Source organism: Tupaia chinensis, unplaced genomic scaffold (genome assembly GCF_000334495.1).
Source record: "Tupaia chinensis unplaced genomic scaffold, TupChi_1.0 Scaffold000119_1, whole genome shotgun sequence".
In the NCBI taxonomy this organism is placed as follows: Eukaryota; Metazoa; Chordata; class Mammalia; order Scandentia; family Tupaiidae; genus Tupaia; species Tupaia belangeri.
In genome coordinates this window covers 5,680,687-5,703,423 of record NW_006159585.1, presented here as the reverse complement: position 1 = coordinate 5,703,423, position 22,737 = coordinate 5,680,687, and the positions used below count along the sequence as shown (strand labels likewise).

General features: G+C 40.6%; 1 protein-coding gene across 2 annotated transcripts in view; it reads right to left on the bottom strand.

The window, feature by feature from the left end:
- Positions 1 to 922: 922 nt before the first annotated feature.
- Positions 923 to 22,737, bottom strand: part of SLC14A1 (solute carrier family 14 member 1 (Kidd blood group)) — a 33,820-nt gene continuing 12,005 nt past the window's right edge. The window contains exons 1-8 of one of the 2 annotated variants that reach the window (XM_006144403.2): positions 21,659 to 21,811; positions 20,910 to 21,099; positions 17,853 to 17,981; positions 16,406 to 16,598; positions 13,080 to 13,227; positions 12,743 to 12,877; positions 4,704 to 4,753; positions 923 to 3,162 (exon numbers count right to left, since the gene is read on the bottom strand). In XM_006144403.2, coding sequence (XP_006144465.1) covers positions 2,989 to 3,162; positions 4,704 to 4,753; positions 12,743 to 12,877; positions 13,080 to 13,227; positions 16,406 to 16,598; positions 17,853 to 17,981; positions 20,910 to 21,099; positions 21,659 to 21,794 — 1,155 coding nt within the window. In that variant the 5' untranslated portion in view covers positions 21,795 to 21,811 and the 3' untranslated portion in view covers positions 923 to 2,988. Of the gene's footprint in view, positions 3,163 to 4,703; positions 4,754 to 12,742; positions 12,878 to 13,079; positions 13,228 to 16,405; positions 16,599 to 17,852; positions 17,982 to 20,909; positions 21,100 to 21,658; positions 21,812 to 22,737 lie in introns of those variants that run through there. The other variant, XM_006144404.2, reaches the window with a different exon arrangement.

The window sequence follows — 22,737 nt, the reverse complement described above, 5'->3', positions numbered from 1 at the left end:
TTCTTTCTTTCTTTCTTTCTTTCTTTCTTTCTTTCTTTCTTTCTTTCTTTCTTTCTTTCTTTCTTTCTTTCTTTCTTTCTTTCTTTCTTTCGGTTTTTGCCATAGGGCAAGAGCACTGGCTGGAGAGAAAGAGAGCCAGGCAGTGAGGGGAAAAGTAAGAAATCATCCCCAGGGGGGATGGCCATACCACAATCCCGTCTTCTCTGTTCTCCTGGGATTTTGGGCATGCAGACACACACACACACACACACACACACACACACAAACACACACGTGCTGACATGATTTTTAAGTCGTCAGGTCTGGAACTTGAACTGCAGTTGGCCATGTAGGAGTCCAGTGCCTTAACCACCACATCATCTGCTGGCTCCAGTGTTTGAAACTTTTAGAATAAGAGCTTCAAAACCTATCTTTTCTTTCTCAGATGAAAAGAACATTAATGACCAGACCCCTTTGGTGAATGTATTATCTTGAAACAGTAGGTAGGAGAGGTTTTGTTATGACAGAAGGCATTTCTGTGGGGGTATCCCATTGTGGCTCCTTTTGTTTCCTGATTGGACTGCTTTGGAACTCATCATTGAATTTTGTTGAAGCAAATTTTCATTCTCACTATGTGTTCTTCCAAATGTGCTAACCATGGTGAAGAGGTGGAAGAGAAGTACTTCCAGAGGCAGAGATGAACATGGCCATGGCTTCATTCCCATCCACATTCTGAGAAGTGGCTTATGCTGGGAAGCTGATCACCTCCTTTGTAGGCCAGCCCAGGGTTAGCCCTGATGAGGATGCCTAGGACCTATCTGATTATCTCAAAGTGTTAGGAGCATGCCCTGAACACCTGTTACTGCCCTCAGTAATTCATTCTCACCCCTGAGTGGGAGAACAATGGATAGTTGAGAGGATACTGGGAAAGAGCCTGCCAATCTGAAAACAAACAGGGTTGGTTTAATTACACTTCGGGTGCCTCTATTACCAAGTAGAAGAAAGAAAGAAAAATTATAACACATCAAGATATAAGCAATACAGGCTTATGTGACTGTTCATATATACAGTAACTATAAAAGGTACATCATACAAATCTGAGGTGTGAGTGTAGTTCCTTCATACACTTACAGAGGGATTTCTTACACAGACAATAGAAAAAATGCAATAGGTTAATTTTAGAATAATACTTAGTAACAAAAATAGCTTGAGAAAATACCATTTAAGTTAGACAATATACAAGGCATTACAATGTTCCTATTTACAAATCTGTGTGAGCAAATGGGGAGAGGGACTATAATTAATACATCGGAGCTCCATTCTGAGCATTGACTTAAAACCAATTTAGAGCATTCTGAGCTACTCAACTGTGGTCCAGATCCTTCTTCCCTGGTGATCTTTGGTTATCCTTGTTTTCTTGTTTCCTCACCTCTTACTTCACAAATTCCCCTAAAAGGATTTCAGTTCAAACACTGAAAATTTTAGTTTTTCCCCAGGAATATCCATAAACCTATGATAACTCCAAATTCATGGTTTCAAAAGGTTTTAATCACAGGGTTTCAAGTTGGAATAGTGTTTGCTTGTTTGTTTTCCTGAGAAAAGAAAACAAGTAAACTTCTTCCTAAAATATTTGTAGTTTACTTTCCTGCTTTTGTTTAGCCATTCAGCCAAACTGTAAATTGTGCACTAAAAACTACAGACTCAAGAGGAAGAAGTCTTTAGGATTCAAAAGTTTCACCTTTCCAATCTTCTGAAATATTGAACTGAAACATACTGAAGTAGAAGGTCACGAGCCCAGCTGTCAACCTCATCTTCATGTGTTTGATCACAGGATCTTTATAGAACAGATGACTTAAATCAAAAGAAGGAAAACAGGAGAATCCCTGCATTTCTTTATGGTAGTTCAGATGCCATTGGTTCCTGAGAGAGAATATTGTGAATGTGCAGGCTAGGAGTTTTTTTGCCTTCTTTTAAATAAGAAATTCAACAACTGCTTAAAATAACACCTCTAAGCCATCTGACCTTAACCTCCAGTCTTTATAAATGAATTAAATAAATTAAAATGAATTTAAAAAGTGACTTTAATGGGCTCTTGAATGTAAAAAAAAATAAAAAATTAAAATAAGTTGATGATTATGTGTCTATGTGACATTTACAAAATCAATTTAGGGATTAAAGTAAAAATTGTTATGCTGAACATTTTATAAATATGTAACTTTTCTTTAATACCTAGGAACCAGTTAAGCCAGGAACATCTCTTATTTTTATTTCATTGAAACTAAATACTTTCTCATAAAAAAAGATGATAAGCTCTACCTAAAAAATCCTTTGTGTTCTCCAAGAAAGTGGTAATACAGAATAATTTTGACTGGCAAAATTCCTTTTTTTCTTCCTGTGGCTCTGCTTGAAAGAACTCACTATCTCCCTCAAGAGAATGTCACAAGGAACAGCCTGAAGGCCATTCTGCTAAAGAACTGGGAATGAGCTCTGAGATAAGCCTGCACCCCCCCACGATGCTAACCACAGCTGTAACCGGTAACATGCATCAATTTTAAAAACCAAACTTTTATTTGAGTATTCTAGGTTGATAACAAATTCTATAAGGCTTAGTTTGTTTATAGAGCTTAATTTTTAATACTGTTATCATCATTTAGCTGAATAAACACCAAGAATATCAATAAATATCAATAATTAGCTTCAGTTTCACTTCCTCTTCCTGTTGGAGCATTTCTACTTTATAAAATACATTACAGTCTTAGCGCCGATCCCCCACTGGGGTTTAAACTTCCATACAAGAGCACATCAGCTGGATGTGGCTCTCATATGTCTGAGGATATTCCTGGAACCAAAAAGAAAAATACAAAACGGGTGTAAGAACAGATCACGAGTGAGTTAGTATAAAAGTTGTTACTAGTAAAAAAAACAAAAACAAAAATACAACAGTTTGCAGAGACCCTGGAAGTCAACTGGAGCAGTTTAGTCAGGAATGACTTATGACCATGGATACTCTCACAGAGGGCTTTCAGCCATCCTTTTCTTGGCTTGTAGGTAGAACAATCGATTTTCTTCAGGATAAGTGACTTTACTCAGGGGCATCCTGTAGATGTTGGAGTTTTTGGTCGTCAGCAAGAGAAAGAGTAGTGTGGCCAAACAGAAGGGCCAGGTACAAGCTGGCAAGCCAATCTGGGGAAGAAGAGACAAACCACATGCTTCTTTGAGATTTCAAATGAAAGCTAGTCTTCACAAAGCATAATACGTAACACTCTTCTCATGTAGCCCTGGGGGATGAATCTTCGAGGGGTATTGCTCTGGAGTCTGCTATGGCCAAGGAGACTAAGATCTCATGGCATTTAGCCTTTGAAATGTTTCCATCTATTCCTTAGGGTGATCAGTTATAAATCTATCTTATTGTGTGTGTTTTAAATGCCAGAGGATCTGTGTATGAGAGAGAAAAGCCTCCCCCACAATCAGGGCCTGGGTATGCTGAAATCCTTTCTCCTCGAATTCTTCAACCCATCAGGATGGATATGCACATGGCCATTGTTTTTCAAGCCAGTAGGCTGGTACTCAAACCCTGGTTGGCCATGTGGGATCCAGCTTCCATGCAACACTTACCCACTGTGCTATGAGGCCAGCTCTGTATGTTTCTATCTTGTATGTCTAGTGGCAGGAGGCATTTTAAGGGCAAAGATTTTGTCCATTAAATAATTCAGCCAGAAGGGCAGCAGGTGGCACAGTGGTTAAGGCACTAAACTCCCACATGGCTGACCATGGTTTGAGTCCTAGACCTGGTGACTTGAAACTCATACTGGATGCTTGTGTATGAGTGCCCAAAATCCTGAGAGGAAAATGGAGGAGAAGGGACTGTGGCATGGCCATCCCCCCAGGGGGGTGTAATTTCTCACTCTCTCTGTCTCAGTCTCTGTATGTGTCTCTAGAGAGCACACAGACCCTATAGCAAAAAACTCTCTAAAATAATAATAATAATAATAATAATAATAATAATGGATCTGAATGAGTCTTACTGAAGACTGAATGTGGCTTTAAGAAAAGATGAGAGGCATGACAACAATATCTGGGTCTTTAGCCAACTATCCTTTTCCTCGCTTTCCTAATTTCTCAACAGCTACATAGTTCTGACCTTTTGTTTAAGTAAAAGCTACTTTAAATCCAACTTTTGGGGCCAGCCAGTGGCATGGTGATCAATGCATCTGGATTACCCACGGATGACTGTGCAGTTTGAGTCCTAGATTTGGCAGCTTGAAGAACATATGCCCAAAACCCCAAAAAGGGGGAGAAATGGAGAAGGGATTGTGGCATGTCCATCCCTCATGGGGTACTTTCTTTTTTTTTTTTGCTTTTCCTCTTTCTCCAGCAAGTGCACATTCCCTCTGGCAAATTAAAAAAAAAAAAATAAAGTCAATTTCTTGACACTCAGAGTTAGACTATGAACTTGATAATATAATGTACAATGTAAGTTTCATTCTCTAAACCAAACATCAAAATATTTGTAACAAGGCTGGTGACTAGTTTGGACTAAAGTTTACTGTGATGCTGGAAGGTGAGAGAGGCCAGAGAGCTCCAGCAGCAGGGAGAGGAGTGATAATCATGGTAATCATAGATCCTGCCACTGGATGCTGCCCAGTTGGACTTCAGAAGGGTTTTCCATACAACTTAATCTTGTCAGTGATGTTGATAATAAAGTGAGACTACAGCAAACTCACCATGGCCATTACATGTGTCATGCTGATTCCGAGATAGGCAGTGAAGAGGCCTACAAAAAAGAAGAACAATGCTTGGAAGATGCACTTTACAAGAAAAATTGTCTTCCAATATAGTGAGCTGTTGGAAAACTCATGCAGTATTTTTCTGTTTCCTATGCAAAAATGCATCATGACTTTTCTGACAAGGCAATAAATCTCCTGGAATGTACACACTTCTGCATTCAACCAGTTAGGCCAGAACTCTAGTTATGAGCTTGGACTCAGCAGAACATGATTTCATTTGAATGTGGGTTCCATTCAAAGCCTCTATTTCTTCACCTCTACAATGGAAGTAACAGGAATCTCTCATGGGGTTGGCGTGAACACAATGGGAAATAGTGCTTGTTTTGAGCACACTGTAACTGCCTAGTAAAGACAGATTTGTGTGGTTATTGTTTTCTTGTTATTGACAATATTGCCAAGGGAAAGATCAATGGCAAATAAATATTTCTGCTGTTTTATACATGCATAGTTGAGTTTAAATGACACTATGGATGTTTCTTGCACTAGAATGGCTTCTATACTATCTCACTGCATCTAGGAATCTCATATTACATTACTAGCTAAAATTCTTAACTGCAAAAAAATCATATAAAAATAAGACTGTAGCAATGCAGAGAATAGCAGACACTGAACACAAACCTGGGATTCCTCCCCATGATAACATTGTTCTAAATAGCATGAGGTCAGCACACAGGTCAAAAAATAAAGCCCTATGTTTTTATTTACTCTGAGGGAGCAGAAAAATTGCAGTGTGTGTACTTTAAGTATGTGTGACTTTCAATGTAAAGCAACAAAAAGGTCTCAACTGGCTAATCGTCAATTTCTGTTTCAGAGGAAGAAACTCTAGGAAGGTCAAGGATGTCCTTAGGTTTCACAGGCAGCCTGAAGAATGACCTTCAAATAATGACCACATAGCCACTTGAGCTCCCAGAGTTCACTGTTAGACACTCTCACCATTTGGTCTTCATGGCCTGCAAGCAGTCACATCAGCCATCTTGTGGGGAGGGATGGCTGGCAGATAATGGTGGGAAGGACTCTGCGATCCTCACTTACTTTACTGTACATTCTTGTCTCTCTCTCTATATATATGGTGTTTCTTATTCAGTAGTATAGTAAATTCTTTCATATCTGGTCTCATGCTAGTGGGAAGGGCCGGTCTTTGGAAACTGTCCTGGTTTCAAATATCTACTCTGCCATTTTGATTGTTGTTCAACAAATCACCAAATTTCTCAGAATCTAATTTTGTTATCTGGGAAAAGGCAGTTTGAAGATCTGCTTTAGAAGGAGGTGAAGAATCTCAAATGAGATGATATAGTTCCACAAACAGCAGCTATAAACTCATCCTGTTCACAGTGGGCTTGAGATACTGCTCTGAATGGCAGAATGGTGCTCCTGACTTGGGTTGGAAGGGTTCCCCTTTTTGGTTTCATCCATTTTATTCATTTAAAAAAATTAACCTATTTAACAACTATTCATTGGTCCTCTGAAAGTACCAGGAGTATTCCGCCCCCTTCTTTGAGTGCCAACTCTGTCATAAAGCCTCCCTGGTGCACACAAGATCTATTGCCATTTTTCTCTTTCAAATACCCATTATATGTCTCAGGCTCACTCCTGGTACTTTTACATCTCATACTGTGTGCTGTTTTAAAGTGATCTCCAATTCTAGGTTTCTTTTTCTGTTGTAAAACTGTTAGAATATTTAATGGTAGGTACCCATCAATTAAGACTCACTGAATAGGACTGGAAAGCTTTGCATGAGAGGGGAATTCTGCACACCTTGGTCAGTTTGTAGGTAATAACCATGAAGGCATTTGTGGTAGCTGGGGGAGAGAAAAGGTCCTCGAGCAATAAAGGGAAAACTGGAATCCAGCTCTTCATAGACAATATCCCTTCTGATAGACTGCCACGTGAGAATCCTACTATGATAACCCAATCATTGAAAAGAGATAGAAAATATGTTTACAGCTTCCACTGATCAGTTAAGAAAATCAAGAAATTTCTTAGCTATGTAGTTTCTACTTTAGAGGCAGGGGAGACAGCACTGCCAGGTTCTATCAGAGATTCCTAAGGTCGCTGTTTGATAAAGACATTTGGGACTAATAAAATAACGGCTCTGCAATAAATGTCTGTTATTTATTTACCTTGGTCTACAAGGTTGGTCTTTTATGTGGCTGTATCAAAGTGGAATGGACAAGCTGAAACTTGCTGTGGCGTTTTACGTGTAAGATTTGCTTTGTAGAAGACCTAGAGGTCTTAATCACACATTAACGTGCAGAGATTAAAAAGGCTAATAATACCCACTGTGGATGAAATGGGCATTGTCACATGCTGCATGCTGTTGCAGCAATGGAAACAGACTACTTTTGGGGAAATGAATTTAGCATGGATTGAAGTTCACATTTGGCATTTCTATTGTCCCATGAATTTGGCTTCTAGAAATAGATCTTGTAGAAATACTTGTTCAAAAGAGACAAAAGCATTTGTTCTCAAATATTCATTGCAGCATTGTTTATAATGGCTCCAAACCAGAAGCCATTTAAACTTCCCCAGCAAGAGGGTGCTTGTCATAAGCAGGGTCTATACAGTGGCTCTCTCCTCTGCCTGAGCAGAGCCTCCACACAGTTGTGTCCCCTTCTCCTGACTCTTCAGATGCACCAGGAGAGATACCAGCCCATTACCCATACAGCTGATATCGCTAGGGAAAAAAATTTCCAGGACAAGGAAAGGGGACATCTGAGGAAAGTAAGCACCATAAGTGAAAGACAACAAAGTGAATAAACCTACAGTCGGTAAATTTAAATAATAAACCAGAAATGAAGAACGTGATAGATGATGTGGTCATCATATTGGATAGGGTCAAAGAACGATCTGGTATTGAACAATTAAACCAGAGAGAGCCTTGTGAAGGGATAAAAAGGCTGAAATATTAAGAAAAAAATGAAATATTGCATTCAAATCCTAGAAATCTCAGGAGAGAGAAAACATAATTGGAACAAAAAACTTGAGGGACCAGCAGTTAGCGTAATGGCTATGTCGCTGGACTCCCATGTAGCCGACCGCGGTTTGCGTCCTGGACCTGGTGGCTTAAAACTCAAGCTGGGCGCGTGTGCGTGTGTGCCCACGATCCCGAGAGGAGAATGGAGGAGAAGGGATTGTGGCGTGGCCATCCCCCGGGGGGGGGGCGTTTTCTCCCTTTCTGTCTCCCTGTCTCTCTCTGTCTCTCTCTGTCTTTCTGGCGGGCGCACCGTGCCCTGTAGCAAAAACCTCTCCAAAAAAAAAAAATGATAAATTAAAAACTGGTAAAATCCAAATTAAAGGAAGATATGAAAGCTCACATTGAGAGGACTTGAGTGCCAAGTAGCATAGAAAAAGAAAGGAAAAAAAACCACATCTAGACAGACAACAGTGGAAAAAAAACCATATCTTGCATACAAAGAGAAAGTTCTAAAAGTTTCGAGAGAAAAATAAAATCACTTCTAATAAGAACAGGATCTTTTCAGACTTTTTTGGTGATTTTTTGAGATTTTTTTCAGGGCACATGCACTCGCTAGAGAGAGAGAGACAGATAGACAGACAGAAAGCAAGAAACCCCCAGCCATGCCACAATCCCATTTCCTCCATTCTCCTTTCAGGATTTTGGGCACACATGCACATGTGCTTGGCGTGAGTTTCAAGCTGCTGGGTCTGGGACTTGAACCGGGGTCAACCATATGGGAGTCCAAAAACTTAACCGTTATGCCATCTGCTGATCCCTTCAGACATCTTAATAGGAGTTTTGGTTATGACGAGACAATAGAGAAGACAACAATTTTCAAAGTATTGAGGAAAATTAAAGGTTAAATCTAAAATTTTGCAGTGCTGAACTAAAATTAAAGGTAAAATGAAGGTATTCTCAGGCATACAGGGTCTTAGAAAGTTTGCCTTACAAAACGCTCTTTGTAAACAGCTTTGAAGAAGTAATTCAGCAAAAGACTCAAATACAGAAGGATACTTGAACTATGGGGAGTAAGGGTGGATAAGCAACTTAAGGTTTATTATTGCTTAAGTGAGCAAGAATCAAAAAATAAAAAAATATATACTGACAAATCCAAAATGAAAATTCTACACAGTGTCAACATGGTTTTAGTAGTTCTCAGAGGAAGTAAAGGCAAGTTAAGGTAACAGTCATATTTGGGGAAATGATACAGATATCGATAAATTTAAGAAATTTATAGGGGCCAGCTGGAGACCTGGTTGTTAAAGCAGCTGGACCGCACATGGCTGAATGCATGGTTTGAGTCCAGACGTGGCGGCTAGGAAAATACACCAGGCAAGTGTGTGTGTGTGTGCCCAGACTCCAGAGAGAAGAGTGGAAAGGAAGGGATTATGATGTGACCATACCCTCTGGGGGGTGCTTTCTCATTTTTCATCTCTTTCTCTCTGTCTCTCTCAAGTAAGCACACATGCTATAGCAGATTATAGAATTTTTTAAAAAAGAAAAAGATAAAAGAAATTGAAGGGGGAAAATAAAACTTGTTTCTTAATAACTTTGCAAACCTGCCAGAATTTTTTCCCCAGATCCTTTGACAGTACTTACCAGTGCTAGACACTATTTTTGTTTTATGTGCTTTACATACATATTGACTAATTTAATTCTCAGAGTAATTCTGAGGTAGATATTATAACCCCTCCCTTTTTTTTTTTTTTTTGGAGAGGTTTTAGCTACAGGGCGTGTGTGCTCTCCAGACAGACAGACAGAGACAGAGAGACAGAAAGCGAGAAATCACCCCCCGGGGGGATGGCCATGCCACAATCCCTTCTCCTCCATTCTCCTCTCGGGATCTTGGGCATGCACGCACATGCACCTGGAGTGAGTTTTAAGCCACCGGGTCCGGGACGCCAACCGCGGTTGAATACGTGGGAGTTCAGCGACATACCCATTATGCTAACTGCATTTTTTAAGATAGAGAAACTGAAGCACAGAAAGTTTAAGTAATTTGCTTAAATTTGGGACAGAGCAAGCATTTCAATCCAGTCAGCCCCAGGGTCTTAACTAGTACAATATAAAGGTTTAACCATTGTGCGATACTATTGGGTTATTGGAAAAGTCATGACCTGTTTTTTTATGCAAAAATGTATCATGACTTTTCCAGTGACCCAATAGTAATGACATAATCTGATGCATCAGAAGGAAGGTAAGTGTGGAGGCAGAATAACGGCTTCCCAAAGAGATCCATGTCTTAAGCTCCAGAACCTGTGAATATGTTAGTTCACATGGCAATAGAAGCTTTGCTGCTGTGAGTAAGTCAAAGACCTTGAGATAGGAAGATTATCCTGGATTATATGAGTGGAGTCAATGTAAGCACAATGATTCTTTTTATGCAAAGACAAAACAAAACAAAACAAAACAAAAACAAAAAACAAAATGTTACAGCGAGGGAGTAGGATGAAGTTTGTGCTTTATACCTTTTTTATATTGATTGAATGTTTGTTTTGTACAACAAGCCAGTAATATCGCTATAATAAATAAAATGATGATGATAGTCTCACGTTGGGAAAACACATCAGCAAACATCTTTTAATTTCATCCTTTTTTGTAGTCTGAGGAAGAAAGCAAGCTAGAAGATGGAGGCAGGTAAGGGTGCTGGAGTATCCGCTTATGTGGCTAGACAGAAAAACTGATCAGGACAGAAAATTTCCTGTTCCAGATAATGTAGGTGGGAGATTTTCAGTGGGGGATGACTAGCTGAGAGCCAGTGAGAGAAATCAGTGGGCCCAGTCACATTTGATATAGCTAATGAGATGAACCAGTAGGTCTAGCCACATTTGATATAGCTAATAAGATACACCAGTGGGCCCAACCATATTTGACATATAGCCAAGGGGATGAAAGAGATTAGTGGGTCCAGCCAATGACTGACTGACATAACTTGGATTAAGGAATTATAAACCCTGATGGAAAACAATTACCGAGGCCTTTGAGTCATTCTTTCTCTTGCACTCAGACTCACTCATACCTCTCAGGATTGTATTTTCACTTTTATTTATTAAACTACCCTTTCACTCTTGGCATGCTTCTTTCAATTCTCTGTCTGAAACACCAAGAACCTGAAGAGCCACCAAGAAGCAAAAATCCCATTAACATCTTCTGTGACAGACACACTTTCTGCTTGATCACGAAGGACGGACTCAGACTGTCCCCATGCTGATCTGTATCACTCTTTGCACCAAACAGAATTCCTCCTCTCATTTTAAGAATTTATGGAAAAGCCACCATCTCCAGGAGGTACTTCCTGATAATGCTGGACTGTAATGCCCCCTAGAAAATCTTGTATTGTAGATTTCTCCTTGTTCTGCTACAAAGATTACATGACCTCCCTTGGATGCCATCTTTACCTGGCTTCTGTCCTCCACTGTCACACTCTGTGCTCAGGAACCACATGGGAACTAAAGCTTCTTAACCTCTTGCTTTGCCTAGTACTGAGTTATATCATGAGTATTTAATACATATTCATTGGTACTGCATACACAGAAAAATAAACCTATGAACCTCAAATAAGATTTGAAGTCCCAAACCAATCTCAGAATAAAGCCGGAAGGTTGTAGGATAAAAGGTTTTAACTCAACTGAACTCAGAAGGACATGGAATCTGTAGCTTTCTCCTCCTTTGTCCTAAACTTGTGAACAAATATGGAGAAAGTTCTGACAGAACTATTAAGGGAAATAACTGACTAACTGTAAATAAACTAACAAAATGACATCTTAATGGCAACCCCACAGCAATCTGAATTTGTTTAATCTCGCTACAGAATTGAATTGACATTGAATGAGTCCTTAGGAGCCTTTGGTGCCATCCCACCTCCTGCCAATGCAGCAATCTATTCTCAATCCTGCCTGACGCGTGGTCTGCCAATGTAATAACTACTTAGATTTCTTGGATCGATTAATCTCATGATAAACTGTCTCTAGACAACTATGTCCCCATAGATTAGAAATAGTTTATCTACATTCTACTCTCTATATACTTTTGTCCCCAATGGAATGTCATTCCCTCCACTCTAATGCCTTATCTAAAGTGCTTTTTACTTGTATTGAATTAGAGACCCAGAGGCTATGGGTGAATAAGTCTCCCTCAATTATCAGCTTGGGAAATCCATTAGCTTTTCAGATCTAAATCACTTGAAGTCTGTTTTAGCCTAAAGGGTTGCCATAAGGGCTTGAATGTTACAAAAGGGAATCAGGGTAGTATAGTGAGAGTAATTCCTGAAGTTCTTGGTAAATATGCATTCTAGGTTTGAATTTGCTCCTGACTGGATGGCTTTCAACACATCCCTTAACTTTTGTGGCCTTAGTATTCAAATAGTAAAATAAGAAACATAGAGCGGAGGTCTTCAGAACACCTAGTTCTGAGAGACTACACTTGGCTAGAACACTGGAGGTCAGGAAGGACAAAGACAACAGTTCTCAAAGTATGGTCCCCAGAGCAACATTTCTGAAAAATGCAGAGCCCTGCCCCCACCCCAACCTCTAACACTGAATCAGAGACCGAGGACGGGCCGGCAATATGGCTTTTAAGAAGTACTCCAAGTGATTCTGATGCACTCAACCTTGAGAATGACTGAATTCTCAATGGGCCCCATCTAACACCTCCTGATTCACTAGGGAACATGGCTCTGTATTTAGATTGAATTATTTCCTTTTAGTTATTTGGGTCAAAAAGTAAGTATGAAGAACATAGGGCAAGTGAAGTGTCTAAGCCCTGAAACAGACATAATATAGAATGGTTAATATGGCTCCACAGGCTCTTATCTTCCCAATAAAGAGTGAGGTAGGCAGAGGCAAACTCCAATACTCCCAAAGAAGGGACATCACTTGCCCTGGTTACACACTTACAGAACAGGGAAGTCCAAACTAGAACCTCAGCCCTACTTTCTCACATAGTCCTTTTTTACTGTTTGCCTTTCATTTTGATTCCACAGTCATAAGCAACCCTCTCCCCAGATGTGTGTGATACTTACCGCAGGCAAGGGCTAGGAGGTGGGTTTGCCAGGTCAGTGCCATGAACATCCCTCCCATTGCAGCACAAGCCAGAGAGCTGTTGAAACCCCAGAGTCCAACGTAGATGTTCTCAAATGGAGCCGCAAGACTGAGTCCTGTTAGGAAAGACAGGAAGGGGAAGAGCTTTGGATTATGGACAGGATGTTCAGGAAGTAATCTCAGGGTAAAGCTGTGGGGTGAGGGGAATCCCAAGATATCCCCTGATCTCTTGGAAGCAGAGACCTCAAGAACGTCTGGAGAATAAAGAGTGAGATGAGGTATAGAAGAGGTGCTCACTATTTGGCAACTTGCGTTTACCTGCTACTACCCCCAGCAATGATCCAATTGCAGCATGCAGGCACATGAGTGGAGAACAAAGGAGGATGGCACATAGGATAATGCCCCCTGTCCATGGATCATCATAGCCATAGATCTGACTAACCCCCACTGGCAGGGCTTTCAATAACTGTAAAAGCAATTTAAAAAGTTAGGCCATTGAAACAGCTAAATAGAAACCCAGACACCCACAAATTCATACAATATAATTTTAGATTTAACATACCTTATCTTTCTTTCCTTTTTCTTTTTTTTTTTTAAAAGGTTTTTGCCATAGGGCATGTGCACTCACCGGGGAGACAGAGAGAGACAGAGAGAGGCAAAGTGAGAAATCACTCCTTAAGGGGATGGCCACACCACAATCCCTTCTCCTCCATTCTCCTCTCAGGATTTTGGGCACACACGCATACATGCCTGGCATGATTTTCAAGCCACTGGATCTGGGACTCAAACCACAGTCAGTCACGTGGGAGTCCAACATCTTAACCACCATGCCACTTGCTGGCCCCAACGTATCTTATGAGGATCAGTGTTATTACTTTTTTTTTTTTTACATTATCATCAACCAAATAGCTTATTATTATTATTTTTTAAAATTCCCTTTCTCTCTTTAATTACAGAAAAATTCTTGTCATCCTTCAGTTTTATCCTCAGAGGTTTTCCAGCTCTTCCCTGGTGCATGCTGAGTGTGCCTTCTCAAAATGCCCTCCCACCCTCCCCATTCACTGGCTCTCCCGTTTGCACTGACACTTGACCTTAGTCACTGGTCAGTTCTCAGTGTGGCATCACTGCCATTGGCTGTGACCTCCTGCTGAGGATGACAGGACCATAGCTTTTGTTTTCTACTGCGCATCAGCACTGAGGGCAACCCATCAGCATACCCCTGCATTCAACAGAGATACTACTACTGATCATTTGGTGGCTCTTGCTCAGCAAGGAGACCTGAAGCTGGTCCTATCCACAACTTAGAAACAACTGGCAAGTTCATGAATCAGGACTATATTTACCCTTCTGTTCTTAAGTGGAAGGTACTGGTTGGACTTCTGGAAAGTCATGATGCATCTTTGCACAGACAAACAGAGACAAATGCTTATGACTTTTCTGACAACCTAGTATTAATTTAAATCAAGATATCTTTAGATTATTTCAGTTATTAACCATTTATCCAGCCTCAAAACATAAATGCACATGTAAATGTTACAATTGTACTTCCTAACTGAGGCCTGAATCTAACTAATGGAAGTTCTTCACAGAATGGAAGTTCTCAGGAAAGCACAGTTTGACTCACGCTAACAAGTGATCATTCTTGATAACAAAAGGTCTTGTAGGGCCAGGATAGGCATCATTACCCAGACATTTTCCTTTTGGGTGAGTCTATTTACCGAAAGCGCCTTCCTGACCTCTCCCTCTCACCCTCTTTGTCCTTCCTAGGTCATAAGTGTATCTCTTGGCAGTAACTCTGGCAGAGGGAGAACCCCAGCTTGGCATGAGGGGACGTGTCCTTTCTCCTCTCATATGAGGCTGGGCCTAATGTTGGCTTCTGCATGCTGGCTTGGTTCTTGCTCAGCATGTGAAACCATACTGTGAGTTTGACTATACCCTAGGATGGGCTCTACAGAAGATCATTTCCTATTTCCTCTAGACCAGGAAACCTGGCACAAAGTTGGCAGAAACTTTCAACTCAGAAGTGGACAGCAAGATATCCCTCAGGGAGCCAGGGATTGGGTAAGAGGGCAAATAGGTGTGCTTATGATGGGGTGGTGTGGTCCACAGTGCTCTTCCCAGGATCAGCACTATCCAACAGAACTTTCTGCGATGGTAGAATAGTCCACACCTTTGTGTAAAATACAGTAGGTATTAGTCAGGTGTGAGCACCTGAAATGTGGCGAGGGAGGCTGAGGAGCTGAATTTTTAATGAACTTACATCTAAATTTAAATAGCTACAAGGAGCCAATGGCTCCTGTATGAGACAGTGCAGTTCTAGATAGATTAACACTATTCTATAATGTTATTTTTCATGGGGAGTTCTAATGAATCTTTGATTTTTATTTTTGAGTTATTTCCCAATGCTCTCATTGACTTTCTGGGAATGAAGTTAAAGAAAAGCATTCTAGTTCCTTCCATGTTTTGATCACTCAACAAAGAGGAGAGCAAAGGTTATTTTAAGACCTGATAGGGTGAGAGTCAGTCTTCTGCATATTAAAAATAGTAAGGTTTCTTTGGTTATTTTCTGACTTCAAGTGTCTCCTGTTCTTAGTAATCAAGGAAACTTAAACAGAATTATTAAATGAACACTAGTGGGAAAAGCTGGAATTTGATTTGGGTTAACTAGGTTTTACAGATATCCATCTGTAAAGAGACACAGCACACATCCTATGATACAGGGCTTCTCAAACTCCAGCCTACATCACAACTTGTGGAATTTGTTAATACAAGTTCTCAGACTCCATCCCCAGAGATTGTGATTTAAAGAGTCTAAGATGGAGTCTGTTTGGGTACTTAGAAGTGCACTCCGGTGTTTCTGATGTCTACCAAAGTTTGAGAATCCTGACTTACTTTACTTATTCTATGAGCTATGTCATAAGTAAAGCAGAATAGAGTGGCTCTGCAATGAACTCTGGGAATAAGAATCCAGTTCTTCAATTGGAGAAAGCAGATTGTGAAAGATTTCACCCCAGACCAGAGGCCACCTGCTTTAAGGGCTGGTCCTATCATGTCCACCTAACAAGGGTCAAACTCACAAAAGAGTGTCTAACTTCCATTGCAGCTGTGGTGCTAACACCAGAGGATTTTAGATTTTTAGGAAAATGGGGAGGGGTGGGAATTAGCTTTGACCAAATAGTTACTTTAAAGAATCACTTAGGGGGACTATCAGATGGCACAGTGGTTACGTCGCTGGACTCTCACATAGTCGACTGTGGTTCAAGTTCTGGACCTGGTGACTTAAAATTCATGCTGGGCACATGTGTGTGTATTCCCAAAACCCAGGCAGAAGAATAGAGGAGAAGGGATTGCAGTGTGGCCATTCGCCCTGGGGGGTGATTTCTTACTTTCTGCCTTTTTCTGTCTCTTAGGTGAGCACATGTGCCCTATAGTAAAAATCTCTCTAAAAAATAAATAAGAATAAAAATATCACTCAGATTCCAAAACTTTGGAGCAGAACAAATCCTTTAGATGGCAAGATGCAGGCACAAAGGCTACCCTAGAGCTGAGTGTCCCTAAGACTTTGATACCCATGAACAAGCAATCACAAGGGTACTGGTGTCTGCCACAGGCAGGGGGCATTGTGGGAGGACAGTGTATCTTACCTTTAGGGCACTAAGTTCAGACCAGGTGACATTGGATACTGAGGTTACAGGAGCAAACAATTTGCCTGGAAAGAACGAATTGTAATGGCCAGTGGCTGCAAGGTACATTGACAACGCCATGTTGAAAGGGAGGGTAAAGACAGGAAGGTCCCATTTGCAGAACACAGAGTTCAACGCGCTTGAGAAAATCGGGCTAAAAAGGAACAGGAGAATATGTGTGAGATGAAGCAGGCTGACAAACTGAATCTTTGTACTATGGAGGAGTTTTGTTTCATCTGCTCATATGTCCCTACAGTGTTGTGTCGGTTACCTTCCCACGGAAAGAAAACCTGAAATGAATCCTATCATAGAGATAATCATTCTCTAAAGTCAAAAATCAACTCTTGGATTATTTGGCTTTGGAAAAATTATACTTTAGGGTTGCTCAGAGTAAGTTATATATCAAGGTTTTAAAATATTTTTGAAGTACTTAAGGTATACAAATAAAATATCCGTATAGTATAAGTCCCCTGTGTAACACTACTGGATCACATATCCCTTCCTTCACACCAGACTTCCCAGGTGATGCTGATTCCGCTGGTCCAGGAACCCCACGTTGAGAACCACTGTGCCTCCATGAATCCCCTTACCAACCCGCCTGAGCACCGTCCTGACTTTGGCATATATTATTTCCACATTTCTTCTTGGAAAAAAACCACTAACTGTCTAAGAAAGGATAAAGGTGGTGTGGGTTGGAGGGAAAATATCTGACAGACAGGAGGCAGAGTTTATGTCCTTGATAAGCCTTGTCTGTCAACTTGGGGTGGTCCCTGAGCCCCTTGGGTGATTCTCACTTGTTGACTCAATCAAGGAGCCATCAGTTTAAGACAAAATAGTTTAGGTTTCTTGGATTGTGGGAGGCAGTGTGTGAGCACCCACAGGTGATGCCTCCTGCCCTGGAGCCTGTTCTTCAGAGCAAATCCCAAGTTACCTCCTGGAGAGGTTGGCTCTGCAGTCTTCCTCCACCCGTGGGTGCAGTTAGGGCGGGTGACCTTCTGCACTGTTCATCGTAGGCTGTGCTTCTCATTTGTGTGCATGTTAGTACTTTATATTCTAAATGTGATGTAGAATGAAGGGAATGTTTGCTTCTAGAAAAAGGATTTAAGACAATGTCAATATAGAAACTAGCTTAATGGATTCAGGTTTTTTTTTTTTTTTTTTTTTTTTTTTTTTTAGAAATTGAATTCAGTTAAAAAAAATATTTGCAAGGGAGCTTTAACTGTTCTAAGTATGCAGTTCAGTGAAGTAAGTACATTCACACTGCTGCCCAACCAACACCCCTATCCATTCACAGAACATTTCGCACCTTACAAAACTGAAACTCTCTAATCATTAAACAATAACTCTCCATTACCTCCTCCCTCGGTAATTTTTTTAAAAGATACATTGAAAATCAGGTACGACTTACCAAGTCATGGACATGGCAGATACAGGGAGCAACAGCCACCAGTAATAGCCCCCCATGCTTGAAAAGAGGGCCATGAGTATTCCCAGCAGCGTGCCATTGTAGCCCTGGAGTCCCGCTGCGATTGCTGACCTGCGGGTAAGAGGCACGGTGGTGACATTGCCCAGGTGGACTTCGATTGGACTTGTGCATAAATAGCACTTGGATCTTCCAGACCATGTTCACATTAGAAAGAGATCGTATTTGGAAATATGTCTCAAAGACTACATAAGCATCATACAAATACTAGTAAAAAGAGAGATGTAAAGCGTACATTGATAAAATTGCAAATAGCCATGTAGAACCACCACTTTCATAAAAGGGCCTCAGCTAAACATAGAACTCTAGTGCCTGGGGGAAACTAGAGTTTTTCCTATAGGAAAAACTGTAGGGCAATCTGTGCTGCCTCCCTCAGCCTTTCCTTAGGAAACTTATTAATTTCTTATAAATCATTAAAGACTGCTGACTTCAAAAGGGATTTCAGCAGATGAAACTTCCCTAAGTCTGATTCCTTGGTGAGATATGTGATTCTTGATGTAAATTCATGGTCTTGTGCATTTATTTTGTTGTCTCCAAATACACATTTTCTAGGTATTGCAAAGAAAAACAATTACTTTTCTTTTACTTGGCAAAATATCTCCATTTGATTATGGGCATAGTTAGCACTTAACTCTTTCGGGTCTCATTTCGCTTAGTATTTAACCTTACATCTAAATGTGGTCTTAGGGTAAGTTTCTGCTCTGTTCCAAATGGTCCTCATTTCGTCATTGGGAACTAGAAGCCCTGACTGAGAAGTGAAACTATTTCTGTAGCATAAGCCTCAAGGCTAACAAGCCAGGCTCTGAGAATTGGCAATATCTGACATATGGAGGACATGGTCTATTACCCAAAAGCCTGACACTCAAGGAATCAGAGGAGTGGAAATGATAAAGGAAGTGAGTGAGATCAAATGCAGGGCCTAAGGGGGAGGTGTGTCACACTGCAGGGGCTAATGTGGGATGGCAGGAGAGCTTCTTCATGGCTTGCTTCTAACTGGGCCAGGGTGTACCAGTGCAACAGGTAAGATGACACCTTGTATATTCATCTGAATGAGAACATTAGGGTAGGATCTGTTCAAAAGTCCTTTTCTCCCTTAGATAATCCTTCAGGGCATGGGGAGGTGATACCCTTTGTATTGGTATAAACTAGATATCGAGATTACATGTGATGACAGTGGAGAAGTATGTAAAGACATGTCCTCTCAACAACTGACTTGGAGATTTAATGCTTTAGTTTGATCAATAGAAAACTCACGGCAACAGCTACAAATTGTGGAGTGCAACAGAAAGTCATGTATTCACTTACAACAAGATTGCCATGTTTATGTGGTCTTCTAGGACCAAAGAAAGTAAAGAGATTTGAAAACTAACACATGGAAATATGACCTATTTTCTAAGTAATATCTGACAAGTAAAATGGTGTCAGTCACATTTTATTGTAGCAAAAGTGAAGGAATAATGAAGGAATATTTAATATGGCACAATTAAACAACATTCCCAAACTGGAGAGACTGATTCTTGGCATGGATTAGAATACAGTTATTTATTTATTTATTTATTTATTTATTTGAGGTTTTTGCTATAGGGCGTGTGTGCTTGCCAGAAAGACAGAGAGAGACAGAAAGACAGCGAGAAATCATCCCCCAGGAGGGATAGCCACGCTGCAGTTCCTTCTCCTTCATTCTCCTCTCAGGATCTTGGGTACGCACATGCACGTGTCTGGTGTGAGTTTAAGTCACCGGGTCCAGGACTTGAACCGTGGTTGACTACATGGGAGTCCAGCAACATAGCCATTATGCTAACTGCTGGTCCCAGATTAGAAGACAGTTTAACCTACCATATAAAATCACCCTTTCAAGGGAGAAAATCAGCATCCTTGAAATTGATGAGAAAGTGGAGTACCTGCTGATTCTCCCTGAGAACCCCCTTAGGCAATTTATAGAATGTGTTACAAGAGCTTAGTTGTGTAATAACCATCCATTGGGCATTATGCAGAGATCCTGGACACCTGGAAAACTGGCACCCTCTCTGAAGGAACGTGTTAGTCAGGAGCCATCTGCTGTCCTGGTGAGAGCTCATCACTTCTTCCATGGCAGATCAATTTATGGCAGATCAATTTATAAAGTACATGCTGGTTTTTTGTTTGTTTGTTTGTTTTGTTTGTTTGTTTTTTGTTTGTTTGTTTTTGAGAGATTTTTGCTATAGGATGCATGCACTTGCTGGAGAGACAGAGACAGAGACAGAAAGTGAAAAATCACCCCCACCCCCACCCCAGGGAATGGCCACACCACAATCCCTTCTCCTCCATTCTCCTTTGGGGATTTTGGGCACACAACATATCCAGTATGTTTTAAGCTGCTGGGTCTGGGTCTCGAATATAGTTGACTATGTGCGATTCCAGCGATATAACATTATGCCATCTGCTTGTCCTGAAGTACACGCTGATTTCAATTTAATGAAGATATCAGAAGTCTCACAAATGCTCCTAAGTCAGGCTTGCTAACTTGGAATTTATGATTATTCTCTCCAGAAGTTGAGCTGACCTTTGCACTATCTATGAAAAAATAAGTTTGTTAAGCTAACAATGGAAATCAGATATAATGGGGGTTAGTAAACCACTAAAGCTTTCATGAACTCATATATGCATTTTTGCCCAAACAAAATGCTGATGACTAATCATTTTATTAATCTTGAAAGAAGATTCCTTTAAAATCTCTCCTAGGAATAACTTGGAGCTTGGTTCTGGTTATCAGGTACTGCCATGAGAATCTGGTGTTATTCAGTCTGACCCCTTACTCAGACACAAAGAATAATAATTTATGAGTGGTTTACTGATCTCTGACTAAAGGCAAATATAAAGAGTGATGTGGACAAAAAGGTGGTTTCTCCTGGGAAGGGTGTGGCTTTATTATTGCTGCCTGCAGTCACTGGTGCACTCTCAGGTCTCCGAGTGAGAATAGTAGGCTTGGATGGACATGCCTACCTGTCCTGGCTAAGTAACAGGGCTGTCAGAGTAGATACCACTGTTCCCACACAGCCATTGAGAGCCAACCACGGGTTCTGGATCAGAAGTACCACCAGAATTAGGATTCCACTGATGGGGTTGCTGACAAACACCACTTGAGATATGCCCCGCAGAATCCAGTCGATGAACTGGAGTACCACAGGTTTGTCTGGAAGAGATGAAATGAACAGAACTAAGGAAACAGCAAGGCTGATGATGCTCCTGCCCAACTCTACCCTGAGCAAGACATCTAAATCCTCAGGAGATGAAGCTTATGTTTGATATTCCTTTAAGCTTTTTCTCTTTGAATGCTTTGCCTCTTTAGTGGCACCCAGATCCCTAAAAGCATCTTGTTTCTTTATGATCAACCCACACTTCCCCTACTAGAACCTAAGCTCCAAAAAGCACGTAATGTACTTATTTATCCTCTCAGAAGTACAGACTCTTAAGTCAAAGGAATGAATTACAGTAATAAAATTTTAGATTTTATGTATTGGAATTACAGGATGAAGTCGAGTGTCCTCCTTTAATATGAGTAGAAACTAGCCACTGTCTCCACAAAATAAATTTGAAGAAGGTTGCAGATTAGAAGATAAAAAAGTAGAAAAATGGGGAATAAAGAGATAACTAGTTTGGGAATATAACTAGAGATATAAGTGGAAGTACCACCAAACTATTTGCCCTAAAATCACTTCTCCCATCTATCCAAGGGAAGAAAGCACCCATACCTTTAAGCCAGTTGGAAAATTCTCTCATATCACCAGTGACGTAGCCAAGAGCCTTGGGGATGCACCTTCTCCCCTGACGTGGTGAAACTTGGTTTTCACTCTGGTCCAATTTAACTGTAGTGGAGAGGTCCTCCATGGCTATCTCTTCCTTTGGCTCCTTGAGGAAAGGACAGAGTTCATAAATATTCTTAATGGAGAATATTTTAGAGTGAGTAGCTTTGGGCCTGATTAGAGTAGCCACAATGATTTAAAAGCATATGGACTGTGATGTCCCAAGGGACTTAAAAAGCAATGCTTCCCTCTTCAAATATCATCATGGAGGTTGTTATTCAAGTTCATGTGCCTCACTGCCTTTGTCATCAATATATCTTTTTTTTTTTTTAAGAGTGATTTTTGCTATAGGTACATATGCTCACCAGAGAGACAGAGAGACAAAAAGATGGAAAGTGAGAAATCACTTCCTAGAGGGGATAGCCACAATCCCTTCTCCTTCACTCTCTTCTTGGGGTTTTGGGTGCACATGCACATGTGCCTGGCTTGAATTTCAAGCCACTAGGTCTGGGACTCAAACTGCAGCTGGCCATGTGAAAGACCGGCGACATAACCATTATGCCATTTGCTGGTCCCTGTCATTGATATCTTTAATGCTACCAGGAGAAGGGCTATGGTCTTTAATTTCATGCTTTTTTTTTTTTTTTACTTAAATAAATATTTAGTACCTATTTTCTGCACTTGAGGAGCACATTTTAGTTGAGAAGACTAAAAAATAACCCATGCCAACATAGTAAGTCAAATAATAATATGGGAAGAGCTGAAGTTAAGTGTTTCAGCTTCATGTTATCAATTAAAAGAGCAAGAAATCAAGTTACAACATAACCTGCTCACTACTGTATGCAGATCAACTACCTTTTGCCAAATGGAGCTAAATTAGCCTAAGTAGCCCTTGTACTTGGGTGATAAATTGGCCCAAAGCAGTCTCCTTAGATACTGAACTGAAACATAGCTTGATGTACAAATTATAGCCTTACCTAAGACTATACTCTGGTATCCTAGAAGCTGAACGTCAGCCAATCGGAGCA